General features: G+C 47.8%; 1 protein-coding gene across 4 annotated transcripts in view; it reads right to left on the reverse strand.

Moving 5' to 3' along the window:
• Window positions 1–781: 781 nt before the first annotated feature.
• The window catches only part of LOC135254414 (ETS-related transcription factor Elf-2-like), a 28363-nt gene continuing 16223 nt past the window's right edge, over window positions 782–12921 (reverse strand). For 3 of the 4 annotated variants that reach the window (XM_064334527.1, XM_064334528.1, XM_064334530.1), the window contains 6 exons: window positions 5899–6012; window positions 4598–4768; window positions 4009–4095; window positions 3382–3574; window positions 2923–3285; window positions 782–2657 (listed from right to left, as the gene is read on the reverse strand). In XM_064334527.1, coding sequence (XP_064190597.1) covers window positions 2132–2657; window positions 2923–3285; window positions 3382–3574; window positions 4009–4095; window positions 4598–4768; window positions 5899–6012 — 1454 coding nt within the window. In that variant the 3' untranslated portion in view covers window positions 782–2131. Of the gene's footprint in view, window positions 2658–2922; window positions 3286–3381; window positions 3575–4008; window positions 4096–4597; window positions 4769–5898; window positions 6013–9065; window positions 10330–12921 lie in introns of those variants that run through there. The other variant, XM_064334529.1, reaches the window with a different exon arrangement.

Here is a 12921-nt window from a genome sequence, read left to right on the forward strand (position 1 = left end):
GGTGCAGAGGCTGTTCACTCATAAATGAAGACACGTTTGAAATCAACACCTTACATAATGGATCACAACCAAACCAGAAAGAACTACTAGAGCTGTTTCTGGATTCCATGCCAACTTCTATTCTTAATTATTTAATATGTCCAATCTTTTATTTACCACACTGTAGCAAATAACCTGATGAGCTTGTTAGAAGACTACAGGAGATGTTTATTTACTGCTGCCAAGACTACACCAGCATTGGTGTACACAGAATAAACGGCTCTATTTAGTCATTTAAATTGCTGTCATATTAACGATTCATAAACCAACACAAGGTTTATCCGAAAGAATAAAACGTGTAATTCATGAAGTGTGGAGATAAACCATGTAACTTAACATTTTTTCTTCATTTTTCTGATAAATTCAGTTGGACTGTCCTGCAGTCATTTCTGCTTCATTTCACTCTGTCCAGATCACTTAAGAGTCTGTCTTTGTTTAAAATGCCATCCCATAATCCCGACTCCATACAGCACAGGTAACACCAGTCTGCTACAGACTCACTTTGGTCACACGCTCTATTGTTTGTGCAACACTGCCCCCTGGTGGAGACATCTGAATTCTTACTTTTCAGCCTCAGTTAAAACGTGTGGATTTGATGGGCAGCGGTTCACATAGAAAGCAGAATTTAACGTAGGGGAAATAATCCCGTCTCCACTGCGCACGGCATTCTGGGCCTGGAAAGAAGACTCGTGCGGTAAAGACAGCCACAGACAGTTCAACAACAACAATCACGAGACAGAGCTGTTTTAGGTCTTTTTATATTTCAGTAAAATCTACTCGAATACACTTTGAACCAAGAGTACAACAAAATAGAATATACTTCAAATGTTGAATATACAAACTAGTTCAGTCCGAACACAAAAGTCATTGTCTCTCCCTCTCTCTCCCTCAACTAAAAAAATAAAATAAGGAAAATATGAAAGTGAAGAGCTACAATAGCTGCTAGAATCCATGCCGAGTGAGGCTTGAGAAAGCCCGACTGCTGGGTCAAACTGCTGGGTCAAACAGAAATGTCCCAACTGCTGGGTCAAACTGCTGGGTCAAACAGAAATGTCCCAACTGCTGGGTCAAACAGAAATGTCCCGACTGCTGGGTCAAACTGCTGGGTCAAACAGAAATGTCCCAACTGCTGGGTCAAACTGCTGGGTCAAACAGAAATGTCCTGACCGCTGGGTCAAACAGAAATGTCTACAGACGAAGTGGGGCGAGTCACAGCTAAAGCTTTGCTGAGACTCCTGACGAGAACTCCAAACTATAATACAAAAAACAAGTCGCCTTAGTCTTTATAACACTGTGCTTGGTACAAGGTATCAAAAAGAGCTTTACACAAAAAGCTAATAAGCATATTCTTAAAAAAAAAAAAAAAGATTAATCTAAGGCTGATTTCATTGTTTTTGAAATTTCATAAACTGTATAATCTTTATACATACAAAGTCCCTTTGCCTACCCTTGCGGGAGCGGTCCGGAGACCGCTCCGTCCTTCCGGAAGGTTCCACGCAGCTCCCCACACTAGCACCGAGAACCGGGATACTATGTGCGCACAGTGATAGTCTATCAATTTGCTGGTTTGCTCTGAAAATGTGAAAATCTTTTTATACAAAGTGTTACAAACCTTAATTCACGCACCCCCCTCCCGCCCGCCCGCCCGCCCGCCCGCCCGCCCGCCCACCCGAGATCAGTTTGGTTTCAGTAAGTGAGTTTAGTGTTTGCTGTGTTTTCAGCACGTGTGTGAAACTGTAGTGATTTGTCTTGGTCCCCAAGCTGCTCTGTTTCCTCTGTGGGTTGGACTCCTGCGCCCCGTCCCCCGACCCCCCCTCCCTACCCCGCGGGGCAGCGTGGGACGGGCGGTGAGAGGCGGGGGGGCCCCCCTGTCAGCCTCGGGGCATCTGTGCCGTGGCTCGGACCGTACCGGGCGCGAGGGGGGGGGCTCGGTTTGTGATAGCGTACTTTTTTTTTTTTTTTGAGAGAGAGCGCCCCCTCAGGGTGGGGAGGTCACTGCGGTCTCCCAAGCGGGAAGACGTAAGAAAAGCGTCCCTTCCGCCATCCAGCCGCTGACCCCACCCCCCCCCCCACCCCCCAGGCGGCCCCGCCCTCAGCAGTCCCGGGACTCCACTTTCACCGTGACGACGGCGGGGGGGTCTGCTCTGGGGGTCTGGGGGCTCTTTGAGTCCTGCTCCACCGTGGGCACCGTGGCAACGGGAGCGACCAACCGGACCAGGGCCCGCCCCCCCGGCTGCGACTGCTGCGCCGGCAACGCCAGTCTCACCACCTGCGTCCCCGGCGCCATGGAAACGGACAGCGGCGTCCCCACCAGGCTGAGGCCGGGCGTGGCGGTGCCCGCGGTGCCCGCCTTGGCCTGCAGCTGGCACTGCGCCAGCTGGGCGGCGGGGATGGTGATGATCTTGGCCAGCTGCACGGTGATCTTGTCTCCGTTCTCTGCGGTGGCGGGCATCATCGTGGGGATGGTCTGGATCAGCACCTTGGGGGCCCCGCCCCCGCCCATGGGGCCGCTGCTGGTCAGGAGGGCGGGGCTTCCCGAGTGCACCGCCATCGTGGAGATCTTCTGGCCCAGCGACGTCGTCATGACGACGGGCACCTGCATGGCCACCCGCACCGTCCTGCTCACAGACAGAGACACACACGCGCGCGCGCACAGACAGACACACACACACACACACACACACACACACACACACACACATTATTAGTCCATGCATTATGTGCAGGGATTGGCAGCATCATGATGTCTATGAGGACCCAGGAGGCAGGCCACAGATAACCTGCAGGACACAGAGGTCTGTAACACTCCTGGAAACACACTTGAGTGCGGCATGACCGCAACCTCAAAACGAACCCCCCTCCCTGCACCATGCCTGCCCTCACCTGGGCCCGGTTGCCGTGGGGATGATGGCGGTGTGGCTCTGCTGCTGCCCGGCGACGCCGTCCGTCACCCCGGAGACCGTCACCACGCGGGCGACGGCGGGGGGCTGCTGCGAGGCCTTGCCCTTGGCGGGGGAGTGGGCGGAGCCTCGGCCGCCCCCCCGCAGGATGCCCGGCCCCTTGGCCAGCAGGCTGTCGGAGGATGGCGGCACACGCTCGTACGACTTCGCCGCGCTCAGGAGCTCCTCCGCCCCCGGCTCCGCCTTCTCCTCGTCAATCACCACGATGTTCTTGGGCATCTCCTTGAACTGGTACACCAGGCGCTGGCCCTCCACCTTGGCCAGGATGCCCCTCTGGTAATAGTACCTGTGATGGGTGGAGACGCAGGGTTAGGGTTGGGGTTCGACCCCGCCCTGCAGAGCAGAGATAGCGGGCGTTTCTCGCTCTGGCGGGACAGCGTACCTCAGCGCCCGCCCCATGGTCTCGTAGTTCATGTCTGGCTTGTTTTTGTGCTTCCCCCACAGCTTGGAAACAGCCTTGGAGTCCACCAGCTTGAAGATGCCCTTCTCCCTCTGCGTCCACTTTATGTACCTGGGGCAGGTGTTCTTGTCCTGGAGGAGGTCCAGCAGGAACTCCCACAGGTACGTGGTGTTACCTGTGAACGGCAGCCATGGACCACAGGCTCAGACAGTTACACTTTAGAAAAGTACTCACCCCTTTGAATAGCACGGTTTTTTGAAAGTTCTTTTCAAAATTCTCAGTCAGTGTTCTAGAACTCCACTGCTTTCAGTCACCAGTAGTGATTGTGACATCAGCATTAGAATGTTCAGTTAAGAACATTCTAATCACATGTGTGTGACCTCACACCTTATAAGGTTAAGCTGAGTGTCTTCAGTAAATGCCCATCTGTGTATGTAAGAGAATGTGAGCTGTGTGTGTAAGAGAATGTGAGCTGTGTATGTAAGAGAATGTGAGCTGTGTGTGTAAGAGAATGTGAGCTGTGTGTGTAAGAGAATGTGAGCTGTGTATGTAAGAGAATGTGAGCTGTGCGAGTCCCTCAGAGTCGCTCTGTCGGCTGAACTCACTCACCCTTCCCTTCTCTGGGTTTCTTCTTCATGCCCAGATCAGGAGAGCCGTTGGACACTGCTGACTGATGCGTCTTTGGCTTCCTCCCCACTTTAAACACAAATGGACAGAAGCTGTACAACAATACTGAGCACTGTGGAGCCTCTCTGATGCTACAGCCTAGCAAATACATCATAATTACAGATTATTAAACATCATTATTACTTTAAACTGTCACACAACAGTGTGGTGATACCCAGCTGTACTGCTGGACCCGTTTTCTCTCAGGGGTGCAAAGTGAAGTATGTAGGAAACAAACCCTGGACACAGGAACCAGGCGCTACTGAAACGTCCTGTGAAAGCAATGATTTCACACCCCTTTTCTGTTTTTTGGAGTGTTCTTTTTTCCAAAATTCCAAGTCAGTGTTCTAGAACTCCGTTGCTCTCAGTCACCAGCAGTGATTGTGACATCAGCATTAGAACGTTCAGCTAAGAACATTCCAATCACACATGTCTGATCTTACACCTCTAAGGGAACACCAGGCAGGTGTGATTCAGCCGTAGGCCCCGCCCGCGCCCCGCCCCGCCCGCGCCCCGCCCGCGCCCCGCCCACCTTTCTTCTTGCGGACCGGCTCGCTCTCCGGGGCCTCCAGGACGGCGCACACCTCCATGGGCTCGCTCTCCTCGGTGGACACCTCCACCACCGTCTCCGTCATCACGTCCGGCCGCATGGCCGCGTGGATGAACTCGGGCGTGGTGACGCAGGGCGGCACGAACACCTCCACTGCGCGGAGACAAGACAGCGCTTTTACTGGGGGGTAGCATAAAACTACTGCAGCACCAAAATTTTAAAATTGTGTCACGTGTTATATTGTTCCACAATGCACGTAGCTTGCTAAACCCCAAGACACCTATCTATTTACCTGACCACATTTCAGCGTATCAATCACACTGATCAATCACTCAGCATGTCAGTGTCGTCATTCCAGGCAGCTGAGAATTTAGAAGAGGTCACATTACCTACGTCCACTTCCAAATATTCCCGAACGCAGACGCGCTCAGAAATAACCCTGCTGAGCACAGATGCACTCTGAACACTGAACTCGTGACGCTGTGTGCGTGTCTGGGGGACGGTCTGAGGGCTATGCTACAGTAAGTGCAGAATGCTGCTGAACATTCTCAGGTCCACCCAGCTGATTGGCTCCTGTCCTGCTGGTGTTTCACAAGGACAGACACGCCCCTGACAGGCGACACGATTTGTGTGCTCTACCCATTAGCCATTAACCAGCTGTGGGAAAAAATGAACAAGGAAACAGATTCGGGACTGGCAGTTCAGTCTGGATTACCATGACCAATGGAGTAGCATAATATACACAGTCAGGATTGCAGTGGCCAATGGAGTAGCATGATACACACAGTCAGTCAGTCACTCAGTCAGTCACTCTGAAATGGCAAAACATAGAGAAACTAATTACAGATTCATGTTCTTTTTTCCCTGTCAGTAATCTTTATTGAGACCAACACGTTTGAGCGGGAAAGTTCCAAGTCCCACCTTGCAATGTGTTAGGCCCCAGCAGGTGCCTGGTGTAACATAAACACGTGTAACCTCGCCCTGAAACACGCCCTGAACGCGGGCCCCTGAACGCGGGGGCCCCTGAACGCGGGCCCCTGGACGCGGGCCCTGAACGGGCCCTGGACGCGGGCCCCTAAACGCGGGCCCTGGACGCGGCCCCTGAACGCGGGGGCCCCTGAACGCGGGCCCCTGGACGCGGGCCCCTGGACGCGGGGGCCCCTGGACGCGGGGGCCCCTGGACGCGGGGGCCCCTGGACGGTAGTGCTAACGCCACATTGCGCAGTGGCAGGCGATAAAGGCGGTGTCGCTGCTGAGGTGCGGGTTCGGGGCGGGACCCTCACCTGGGCTGCGGTCGCCCCTGAGGCTGCTGGGAGAGTCCATGTGCAGAAGGGCCTCCGCCGCCTCGATGGTCTTATCTGAGCAGTGGACATTACTGCCATGGACCGACGCCTCCACTGAGAGAGAGAGAGAGAGAGAAGGAGGGATGAGCAGAGGAATGAGCAGAGCCATGAACAGACGGATGAACAGAGGGATGAACAGGGGGAGAAACAGAGGGATGAACAAAGGGATGAGCAGAGGGATGAGAAGGATGAACAGAGGGATGAGAGGAGGGATGAGCAGAGGGATGAACAGAGGGATGTCACACACGCACTGCATCACTCACTGAGACCACTCTGTGGCTAGCAAAACATTGCATTACAGGCATTTAGCAGACGCTCTTATCCAGAGCGACTTACACAACATTTACACAGCTTTTACATTGCATCCATTTATACAGCTGGATATATACTGAAGGAATGCAGGTTAAGCACCTAGCTCAAGGGTACAACGGCAGTGTCCTACCCGGGAATCAAACCTGTGGCCTTTAGGTTACAAAACCAGCACCTTACCCATAATACTACACTGCCACCCTGTAGGAAATTAAAACAGGTCTAACACACGCTGACCACTGCTACATTGCATAAACACAATGGGTTCAATGAATTAAAGCTTCATTTCCAGCATCTGTCCAGAATGAATAACAGTATGACTAATGTTGCATATATGAATACATTTAAAAGGCTGTTAGGCAGGAGAGCTTTTCAGAAGCACTGTCACTGCACCAAATGAAATATCACAGTACTGCTGTCAAAAATGTCTGACTGCTGGTGTCAGCCAGGCAAAAAAAAGGCACACGGTACTTTGAAATATTGAAATATTATTATAAATAATTTATATGAATGAGAGAAATATTAGAGATTTTATGTCTAAGAACAAGTTTTGGAACAGTGAAATGGAAAAAAGGATCAAAAATAAACTTGTGGTACCAGCCATTTTTTTTTTTTCATTTGCAGTTACAAGCTTGTTCATAATATCTTCTACAGTTCTATGGACTATAGATAGGACACTCAAGTCATGTCATGCATGTTTAGATTGGCTTCTACCACTTTAAAGTTACAGCTTTAGACAGCTTCTTTGTCCATTCACCATACACCCCCCCCAATCGCAGGGCAGTCGGGAGTTCTCGTGCATGCCTTCCTCTCTCTCGTGCTGGGTAGCGTGGCCACCTGTTCTCCTCAATCAGCACATCAACACCTCCGTTTAGCGGCCGCTCTGGCCTTGTTTGGTTATCTATAGCAGAGGGGCTATCTTTAGGCGAACGGCAGCCAACCACCCCCCTTCACCTACCCAGAAAACACGCTTCATGCTGCAGATAGCGCTCTCCGTAGAACGGGACACGGGCCCATTACAAATCTGGACGCGGCGCAACACCCAGCTTTACGAACCAGTGAATACAACTAACAAGTCACTATGAATATAACGAGCTAATTTAGGAAGACAACGGACCTGGCGGCTCGTGTTTTATCAACTCTTGACAGGCACCGCATGCATCGAGCTATGACAGCGGTGTGACAATTAAGCACGGTGAAATACTTAATTCTGATTTACACTAACCGTATGAGAGAAAAACAATAGATAATTAGCACTCACGGCGTTGTTAATATGCCGCTTAATGTTGTGTATTTTAAAACATGCGGCAGGGTGCATCCAGATGAAAAAGATGTACTTAAATTTTATACCAGAAGCCACGAAGATTACCTTGACAGCTGATAGTTCACAGTAAATTACAGAAACAGAAGACTGTAGGCTTAACATCGACTCTTACAACTTGATCATTCCCTTTTAAGTTCTTAATTTATTTCTATAAAACGCATCAAAACTGTCAAACAGCATCTATAATGCAAAATGATTTGTATATTATCAGAAAAGTATGCTTGGCACTATTTAACTGTACCGGGTATAGCGGTCCCTACAAAAAAGTAGTGCTGTCCCTTATGACTTCCGTGTTTACACTCTACTCTTTCCCTCCAGTTCCCTCCGAAGACACCTCCGAGCTCCCTGTCACTCAATCCCCGCCCCCAGAGCCATTGGCTAGTTTTCTTCTTTCCACCATTCGCCTGATGCTTACCCATTGGCTGTGTTACGGAATTCGAACATACGCGCGAAGCTATTGGACACACGGAGCTGTCAATCACGAGGACAACCTCCCGGGCGGATCACAGTGCTTCCGCCATCAAAAATAGCTTGCTGCAAATAGTCTAAAAATCATTTCGTTTCATTGCCAAGTGAAGTGTACAAAACCATACATTTGACCCACAAAAAAAGCAATTAAAATTTGAGCTAAGTATGTTGAATTCGAATTAATGGTTGGACAGAAAAAATATTACCTAAAAGTCCCAGGTTTCTCAGCCAGCTAATGCAGTAACGAATGCAAGCTAACGGATAAAAAAAGGATCCGCTAGCCAGCACTAAGGAAATCGAAAAATTTAAACTGAGAGTATATTCACAGTCTGGACCCGAACAGGAATGTCACATTTATTACTTCCAATATATCCACAGTGAACGGTAAAATCACATTTATTTAACCTGGGAAATCTATCTAGCTGGTGGGCTTGCTAACGCTAGATAGTTAGCGGGCTGGCAAAAAATAAAATAAAATGAACCGCAGCATTTAAATACAACAGATAGCTTTGTCAATGCTAAGACAGATCGTGCGTAATTAACAACACACAACAGCATTTGTTACTACAGTTCAATAAAACGGGACAATCAAAGCTGCACGTCCTTCTGAATCAGACAGCGTGGCAAAGACGTAGGAAAGACAACATCTCATACACTTCCTGGTTTCCCAGGAGCGCACAATCTCATTACCCGTTAGCTAATAAAATCTACAGAAGTAGAAGATACACTCTTCGGTTTAGACTGTTGACAATGCGACTGGACACGTGGGTATGTTTGTACAACACACTGCATTCTAATAACGCGCTGAAATATTTTTTATCCATCTCAGATACAGGAAAAGCAAGGAACGCCATGCAGGTTGCTAACCAAGGTGATCACTTCCTGATTTGCCCTCCATTACTTCAGACAACAACTGCACGAAAGGGGACGCGGTAGTCCGCCAAAGGCGCGCAGCAATCGAAAGCAAGCGCGTTCAGAGTAGGAAAGCGAGTACGCCAGAAATTACCTGCTCTAATGAGCAGATCGAGCTGGTTAGCGGGTCCCTCATGCAGTGAAGTCGCCATGTTCTTCCAGAGCTTCAGATTCACATTGAGTTACATTGAAATGCATAGAGGGGCACAATTGAGATCACTCCGCTGCCACAGGAAATCACCTTAAATTCGGCCAAACACAGAACCTACTACCCACACTACCGCGATCCTTCCGCGCTAAACACAGGAAATCCTCGGCTCGGAAGCACTTGCCTGCCATTCGATGGCTAACGGTGCTAGCTGAAGTAGTTAGAGAAAACGGTATTCTGTCGCCGCTAGAAAATGTGACAGTTCGACATCAAAATGTAGGCTAGCACGCATTTGTACTACCACTTTTATAAGCAACATGTGATTCTCTTTTAGACTAATATAGAGACAGAATATTTCACATCATTCAAACGAATACAATGTAGCTCGCTACCTAGAAAACTATTCATATATCGATACGTGTAGATCAACTTTAAAATGTAGGTACAACGTAAGTGAATTTTAATTAAATAATGGACGACTCCTTTTGTAGTACCTAGCTCCTGTCTCACCGAATAAAATTTCCAACCGCAAACTAGATGTTTACATATTTTAAAATTAGGCGAATTTTTGGTCGTTTTTTTAATGCATTAATTTCCGTCTGTACACCAAGCTTAAGTTGAAAAGATACAATTTCTTATAGTAACCAAAGTACGATCAACCAGACGAAGAGAAGTCCATAAAAATCCTTACGTTACTGAAACAACCGCAATGAATCTGGACCGCAACTGGACCAGATGTGATAGCTATGAATATTTCACACTTCCTGGTTTAGCCCCGTATCAAGGTCTGAATGTGCACATAAGACCAGCTGTCTTTTCACAATCACATCCAAGAACTCTGACCACATCCGAATCGGAATCTGGGTGTTGTGAACCGTGAAATAACCCCCTTGGGTTACATTCTTTTTATCTTGATAGGATCTCTTATCACTTCGTGCTGTAAAAAAAGATGCCCACGGGTAACCTGAAGTGACAGCAGTCAACTGACACTTCCTGTAACTAATTTTCACACCTTTTAGCGGGTAAACTGATGGATTTTGTGATAAAATGGCACAACGCACGTGTCGACTTCGACCGGTACTAGTGCCAACTTTAATTTTTTAAAATCCTAATAATTGAAGGAAATTATTTCTCCAACTAGTTATTTGGCAATTGTAAACGAATTACTGGGATTGGGAAAACTATTAAATTGCAGGTGACAGATATACTTTCTAACTTTTTATGTTCCGTCCCAAAGTGCTTTAGAGCTGCCGCTCTGCCCGTCAAGCGGAGTACCTTCTAAAGCACGCGGACATAAAGAAGCATTGTTGCTTAGCGATGAACGGGCTCTTTCTGGGAACACAACTGGTCGGGGTTTCTCGTCGCACCTACAGTACCTACTTGCAGCCTTAACTGACAGGCCATGGGTATATGTGCGCAGAGTAAAGATGGCGTTTGGGGGGGGGGGGGGGGATGTGTGTGCATATTTATGGCCCCAGCTGTTGCCGGGCTGGACACCTGTCAGGTGGCTTAGTCAGGGATATGGGCTTCCCTTAATTCTTTATGCCACCGTTCAGCTTGCAAGGCTAATGCTAAAGTGGCTTAAAACAGACAGAACTACTGCAGCTGTTGCACAAGAAGTGTTTGTATGTATTATAGACCCCTTCGCTCAGCACCTCAACTAATTAGGATGCACATTTTTTGTATTAAGAACTGGGCTTTTAACACAAGCCTGCAAGTTTTATTCTGAGTTGGGGCACTACCGTTGTACCCAGGGATCGAACCTGTGACCTTTCACCACCCATGCTCTGTGCTTCATGGACTAGCTGAAATGCAGTGTGTTGAGTAAGCAACTAGATGTCCTCCTTGAGCCACAACACACAGACGTCAAGTTTCACTTGATTTCACCCATAATGCCACCCTGAGAGACAAGTACAAGATTTACCAGGTGGCAGCCCTACTGAACAGCCAAAAGGTTTCCCACAAACCGATCCTAGTTAGTCAGGATTAGTCCATTATAAGGCCATGATAGTTTCACTAGTAGCTTTTTATTTAAGTGCTCAATCCATCAGATGACTGCAGTCTAACTGGCACTAGACAAATCACTGCTGAAGACTTTACTATCTAGATGCCATCAATTATGGTTCTAAATGACTTTGCTTAAGAGACAGCATCATAAAACAGTACGAGAGACCTTAAATATTTCATCAACAGAATTTACAACGGAAACACACAAATCCACCGTACCCTTCACTAATAAAACGTTAAGAATGTTGAGGATTATGCCACGCAATAATTTATCTGACAGCTAAACCAGATGGACAATAAAATTTTTTTTAAAAAGGCAGCTGATTTACATGCTGCTCTCCCATTGGTTGGAGGAGCAGTGTAGAAACTTGGCTGTGGGGACAGCCCAATCCAAGAACTGTATAAGAATAAAGTTTGCCTTGCCAATACACTGAATTGTTGCAATAGTGATTCACTTCTAAATATTTTCAAGTAAAATTCATTCTCTAAGGGGGGCTGCTGCACTCTCTGATAGGACGATGCATCGGGTAATACGAGGAGCGGGGATTTGGACGTTGTTTACAAAGACGCCTTTGTGCCTAACAGTTCTAACTGGTCATGACCGGTCGTGATCACCAGAGCTTCCCACCAGCCTAAACCAGCCTGGCTGTGCGGCTCGCTTCCCCCGCCCACCACCCCCCCAGCTGTGCTGTTACCCATCATCTGTTATTATTATTATCCATCATCGTCCTGCTCCCCCCCGCAGTCTCGAGCTCAGAATTACCACCTCTGTGGGAGGAAAGGAACGGGTCGTAAAACAGGGTTCTCCGTGTACCCCTGCAAATGGCCTCCATTATTACATTATCTGTGGTCTGGACTCACAGTGCCGTAGGTTACCAGGGCGATAAGAGAGTTACATCCTCTCTGGCCAAGTGTCCCGTATGGCTATATGCTGATGAATATTTTTATGCAGCATGTATGTGTGTCAGCATCAGCTGAAAGGACAATACCACCAAACGGCAAGGCCCCAACACAACCACACAGCCAGCTGTGCATTATTCTCATAAATGATAGATTTATGAGAATAATGCAGGCTTGGTTATTTTAAAAAATAGATACATTTAGCCTGAACTATGGAGCAAGAGCCTTTCAGTAGTGAATCTTAAAATAAAAACCCAGCTGACAAATTAAGTAAACGGATATTACAGATGACACAAATCCTTTCAGCAGAGGATGACAATGAAATCCTTAAAGAATTTCAAGTAACCACACTTTGATATCATATTTGATATCAGACTTTAACACACACACTTAAAGCTCTTCTGTACAATTCTTGGTATCAGTGAACGGGAAAAACCTTTCCTTGGAAAATAAGCATTTCTCCCTACAACGGTTTGTATTTCTCTGTACAGTCAATTGAAAAATAGGTTTGTAGTTCTGGCTTGTAAGAGTGACAAGCACATACTGCTAAATCATGCAGATAAAATACATGGCAGAAAATATGGCGAAGTGTTATTTGTGATATTTAAAGTTCTCCTTTGACACCCTATTTAAAGCGGACTGGTTTGAGAACTTGGAAATGAACTTGTGCTTCTTATGGCCACAAGAGGGAGCCCACACTCAGATGAGCTGCACAGCAGTGACTGGCTCTCCTGGGCCTGTTGAGCAGAGCCCTCTCTTACACCCATCAAGCACTCAACCCCACTCTGGATTTGACTGAACTTACTATAGTGTGGGTAGTCAGTTGCAATACGATTGCTGGAAATGTGCTTCTAACTCTAATATTAAAGCAGCAGTTAATTCAGTTGTATTAATC

Source organism: Anguilla rostrata, chromosome 5, assembly GCF_018555375.3.
Source record: "Anguilla rostrata isolate EN2019 chromosome 5, ASM1855537v3, whole genome shotgun sequence".
In the NCBI taxonomy this organism is placed as follows: domain Eukaryota; kingdom Metazoa; phylum Chordata; class Actinopteri; order Anguilliformes; family Anguillidae; genus Anguilla; species Anguilla rostrata.